General features: G+C 51.2%; 1 protein-coding gene across 1 annotated transcript; it reads left to right on the top strand.

Annotated features, from left to right (window-relative positions):
- Nucleotides 1-84: 84 nt before the first annotated feature.
- Nucleotides 85-4,594, top strand: eif3f (eukaryotic translation initiation factor 3, subunit F). Its single transcript, XM_020526001.2, has 7 exons — nt 85-152; nt 899-978; nt 1,677-1,814; nt 1,951-2,042; nt 3,004-3,140; nt 3,941-4,054; nt 4,371-4,594. Exons 2-7 carry the CDS (start codon nt 911-913, stop codon nt 4,446-4,448), a joined length of 627 nt encoding a protein of 208 aa, XP_020381590.2. The 5' UTR covers nt 85-152; nt 899-910; the 3' UTR covers nt 4,449-4,594.
- The last annotated feature ends 437 nt before the right edge of the window (nt 4,595-5,031 follow it).

Below are 5,031 nucleotides of genomic sequence, written 5' to 3'. Positions count from 1 at the left end.
TCTGTTGCCTGTTTCCTCAGCTCCCCACCGGTGTCAGTGACTAACCCTGTTTCTCCTTTTCTCTCTGCTCCACCCGCCCAGGTACTGTGGATAAACAGACTGTCGAGATCACCAATTGCTTCTCCGTTCCCCACAACGAGTCAGAGGATGAGGTACCAGAGCTGGAATTGATTTGTTCATCTTCCTTTATATCAAAATAAATAAATAGACAATGAAGTTACGCTGAAACATGACATGAGACTGGTTTGCCTCAATCAGACTACTGTAGGATGTCCAGGCGACGAACAGGGTGTGATCCCTGGGCAGGTTGAATAGAGGAGATCGGGAAGGGGACGAGGAGGAGAAAGTGTCTGCGAGAGACAAACGGGCTGAGAGGGGGTGAAGATAGGAAGTGAGAAATATCTCAACGCCGTAAGCGGCTGTGATCCGGGACACCCTGCCCGAGAAGGCACAGGGGAACCTGATCCAACAGGAACTTTCCAAAAGGCAGGGCATCGGAGAAACAGTGGAGGGGGAAGAGCAGATGGATGGGGTGAAGGAACGTAGGATTAAATCCGAAAGCTCAGGTTAACGAACAAGTGACCTGCTGTTGTGTGCAATCTCTGAGTGTGGGATTTGAATTGTGGTAGGAGGGGGTGCTGACTCAATGAAAGGGGAGGCGCGGTATTTGGTGGAGGTGTAAGTGTAGTATTTGATTTGGAGGTGGGATCGAAGATATTTGAATCGGGGAGGGGTGGGGAACAACTATGTGAATCGGGGAAGGATTTTGAACGAAGCAACGCTAACTCTGTGTCAGACCGTGATGAATTTCTGACATAATGTGAATTCCTCCTTGTAACACTCATTCCCCACCCCTCCGCCACTAAAGTCACACTGGCACCATTCTCTATCGTTGCAGGTGGCTGTCGACATGGAATTTGCCAAGAACATGTATGAGCTTCACAAGAAAGTCGCTCCCAACGAGGTGATAGTGGGCTGGTAAGTGAAGTGAGGGAAGGGGTGGACAGAGAGGGAGAGGGCTCAGAGGGAATGGAACGCACGAGATGTTCAGCCTCAGTTGAATGCTGCGTTGATGGGCCTACGTCTGGAGTACTGTAAGTCATTTTGGTTCCACTTATTCAATAAGGAGATGAATGGGTAGCAACTCTCAAGACCCTATCTTGGGGATATTGTTTGAAGTAAGGTTGAGCCAGAAGAGACTCGATCTTGTTGAAACAGCAGATCCTGGTGGAGTGGAGACCCTTCTGGGAGACAAGGTCAGAAATCACACGCCACCAGGTTACAGGTTCATCTGAAAATGCAAGCTTTGGGAGCCTCAGTCCTCCTTCAGGTGTTGTGGGAGAGACAAGAACACAGCTTTTTTAAATAAAAATAGATCAGGGGACTTGGCTGAAGCAGCGCTATTTTTCCCTCAGGTTTGTGCTCTCCTCCTAAGAGTGTAGCTCGAGGCAGAGGTCAGTCTGTCTCTGACTGACAAGGAGTCGAATGTTATTGCGGGATTTTGGAGTTGAGAACGACAATCAGATCCTTTTTATGATCTTATGAAAGGGAAGGCTGGGCTGGGACGGCCCACTCCAGTCCCCAGTCCCGATGGAGGCATTGCGCTAAGTACGCGGACGGTTTATTGAGATGCTGCAGGTAACGAGGATGTTTTTACCCGTCTTTCTGAATCCCAGGTTTGCCACTGGCCACGATATCACAGAGCACTCGGTGCTCATTCACGAATATTACAGCCGAGAGGCGCAGAATCCTGTTCACGTCACTGTGGATACAATGCTGCAAGATGGCCGAATGAGTATCAAGGCCTACGTCAGGTAGGAGCCACGTTGGTATGGAGGCTGGCACCCCAGGCCCCCGGTCCTGATTCCTGGGCCACGCCGCGTCTCAGCATGTCACTGATTGGGACTGTTTGATGTTTGTCCAATCCACCTCTCTCTGTCTCCCTCACAGTACTCCCCTTGGCGTTCCTGGGAAGACTATGGGGGTCATGTTCACTCCGTTGACCGTGAAATATGTTTATTACGACACCGAGAGAATTGGAGGTGAGTGCAGACCGACGAGGGTTGCCCAATTGGGGTGAGGAGTCAGACCCCGAGCCTCCTGTGTCCACACTCTTACCCCTCGCTATAGAACGGGAACTCTGAGGCTCCTGTCCTCAGCTGCTGAGCCAAGGGCAGCAGGGTGCAGTTTCAAGATCTATAGGTTCAGCAAGCCATGCTAATTTTTTTTTTGCGTGTGAATTATGACACAGCTAATTATGGGTTTTAACTGGTGGGTAAAATACTGAAAGGAGTGTAAGAGATGTAAATGTACACTGATCACCACATCTTTTGAAGGTGGGCAACTAGTGAGAGGTGTTAGTGAAGCACACAATGTCTGAGGCGCGATAAACAGCGACACTGGGAACAAGCCTAAGGCGGTTACACTAAACTTGTATGAAAGACAGGCTGGGCCTGAGCCTGGAGCGCTGTGTCCCATTCTGAGCTCTGCACTCTAGGGAGGATGTGCAGATGCTGGAGAGACTGCAGGAAAGATTGACCAGGGATGAGGAACATCAGCGAGGAGTCGGGATTAGAGAAGCTGGGACTGTTTCCCTGGGAGAACAGGAGATTGGGTCGAGGTGTTCAACATTATGAAGGATTTGGACAGAGCGCAGAGGGGGAGGCTGTTCCCGCTGCGGGATGGATCAAGAAGGAGAGGGACACAGACTGAAGGAGACTGGGAAAAGAAGTGATAGAGACAGGAAAGGAGAGCTTTCTCTCACAGCGAGGGGTTAGGAGCGGGAATGAGCTTGCAGGAGGTAGGTAGAAGGTGGTAGAGTCAATCGAGGCTTTTGTGAGGGATTGGAATGGTTATGTGGAAAGGAAGAACGTGCAGGGTTACAGAGAGAAGGCAGGAGAACTGTACATCCACACACAGGCTTTATGAGCTGCATGATATGCTTCCTTTTCACATGCGGATCTAATGGTGCTCCTGTTTTCCACTGTATCCCCGTCACCCTAGTCGATGTGATCCAGAGGACACGGACCAGCCCGAATCGAACCATCACCTTGTCGAGTGATTTGCAGCAAGTCGGCACATCTGCAGCTCGTATCCAGGATATGCTGACGACAGTCCTCCAGTACGCTGAAGAGGTCCTGGTGAGTGTGCCCCCTCTCCTCCGCTTCAACGACCCGACACACTCTTCCTATTGCTTTAACCTCAATACCACCACCAGGGCCTCCCCTCCACATTTTTGTTAACCCCTCCCGCAGCCCTCTGTAGCTTCCTCTAACCCTCTCAGCCAAAGTTAGGAAGTTGAAGGGGCACTAACAGATGTCGGGACTGTCACCAATTCTATCAACACTTATTGTCTGCCGTTAATTGCCCCCATGAGGTGGGAGCTGGTTGACCCATAATACCCTCGGGGAATTCCAGGATTCTGACCCGGTGACAGTGAAGGAATGGCGATATATTTCCAAGTCAGGATGGGGAGGGGCTCGGAGGGGAACTTGCAGGGGATGGGAGGTCCTGTGTATCTGCTGCCCCTTGTCCTTCTGGATGGAAGCGGCCGTGGGTTTGGAAGGTGCTGTCTGAGGATCTTTGGTGAATCTCTGCAGTGCATCTTGTAGATGGACGCTCAGTCGCAGCAGTGTGTACCGTGGGGGAGGGAGTGGGATGTTTGTGGATGTGGTGCCAATCAAGCGGGGGCTGCTTTGTGCTGGATGGTGTCGAGCTTCTGGAGTGTTGTTGGAGCTGCCCCCATCCAGGAAAAAGGGCAAAATCCCTGGACCTCCGTTCCGAACAGCAATGTTAGCTGGACTTGCGGTTCAAAATCAAGTTGAGAAAAACGCAAAGTGCTGAGGCAGGGACAGCCACGTCCTGTCAGTGGCATTTCAACAGAGTCGTAGGAGCAGCCTGTATGTAGCTGATTAATCTGTACCTCACTCTTCCTGTGCAGTCAGGCAAAATCACACCAGACAACACTGTCGGGAGATTTCTTATCGATTTGGTCAACAAAGTTCCAAAGATTTCAGCCCAGGATTTTGAAGCCATGCTGAACAGCAACATCAACGTGAGTTTCCCAGATATTACGTCTTCAGATTGTGCAGGGTGGGTTATATACAGAATAACAGATACCCGGGAGGGAGTTACAGACTGGAATCTAACCGAGGGGTTCAGGGTGGGTCATATACGGAATAACAGATACCCGGGAGGGAGTTACAGACTGGAATCTAATCGAGGGGTTCAGGGTGGGTTGTATACAGATACCCAGGAGAGAGTTACAGACTGGAGTCTAACTGAGTGGTGGGGAGAGGATGCCTTCTTTCGAAATGCTGTGATTTGAGCTCGAGTTCAAGGCTCTTTCTCTATCTGTGTCTGACTTCTAGGACCTACTGATGGTAACGTACCTGTCGAACCTCACCCAGGCTCAGATTGCACTGAATGAGAAGCTGGTCGCTTTGTAAGCCTCCATGAGGGAACGATGAACTCTGATCGAGGAGGAAGGGACTGTGACGGGACAGTTACCTTTTAATATGTTCTCTTTCTTACCTGGAGTATTGCTGTCTTAATGAATCATTCCCTCAGCCAAAATAAAGATTCTCTATTTGAATGGACAGTGTATGAAGTCTCTTCTCCTCTCTTCCTTACCTCCTTCAATCCCAACCTGTCACCCCCTCCGGCCCCTACACCCCCTCCGGATCTCTGTAACCCCCCCTCCGGCCCCTACACCCCCTCCGGATCTCTGGAACCCCCTCCTCCGGCCCCTACACCCCCTCCCGATCTCTGGAACCTACACCCCCTCCCGAGCTGTTCCTGGCCCCTTCAACCCCACTCGGACAAGTGCCCTCTCCTCTCTGCTCAGTGTCTTGCGCTGCACCCTGCTTTCTTTCCCATTCCCCGTCCCTCTCTCTGCCCCACATCTCCACTCCTGCTCTCCATCCCTGTGTCCTGCCCTCCCATCCTTGCTTTCCCATTTCTCATTGTCACAGCCCACTCCAGCTTTCTAACATTGACTCCCTAGCCCCCTCTCTATCTCTCTCCATTGCT

Source organism: Rhincodon typus, chromosome 48, assembly GCF_021869965.1.
Source record: "Rhincodon typus isolate 14 chromosome 48, sRhiTyp1.1, whole genome shotgun sequence".
In the NCBI taxonomy this organism is placed as follows: domain Eukaryota; kingdom Metazoa; phylum Chordata; class Chondrichthyes; order Orectolobiformes; family Rhincodontidae; genus Rhincodon; species Rhincodon typus.
The sequence above is the reverse complement of the archived record's forward strand: the minus strand, read 5'-3'. Positions and strand labels throughout refer to the sequence as shown.

What these genes read in the sequence shown, in the direction of transcription:
- eif3f (XM_020526001.2), top strand. Translation starts at nt 911, where the DNA reads ATGGAATTTGCCAAGAACATGTATGAGCTTCACAAGAAAGTCGCTCCC. An exon ending in CGACACCGAGAGAATTGGAG is followed by an intron (nt 2,043 to 3,003) that starts GTGAGTGCAGAC and finishes CCGTCACCCTAG; the next exon opens with TCGATGTGATCCAGAGGACA. An exon ending in AGTACGCTGAAGAGGTCCTG is followed by an intron (nt 3,141 to 3,940) that starts GTGAGTGTGCCC and finishes CTTCCTGTGCAG; the next exon opens with TCAGGCAAAATCACACCAGA.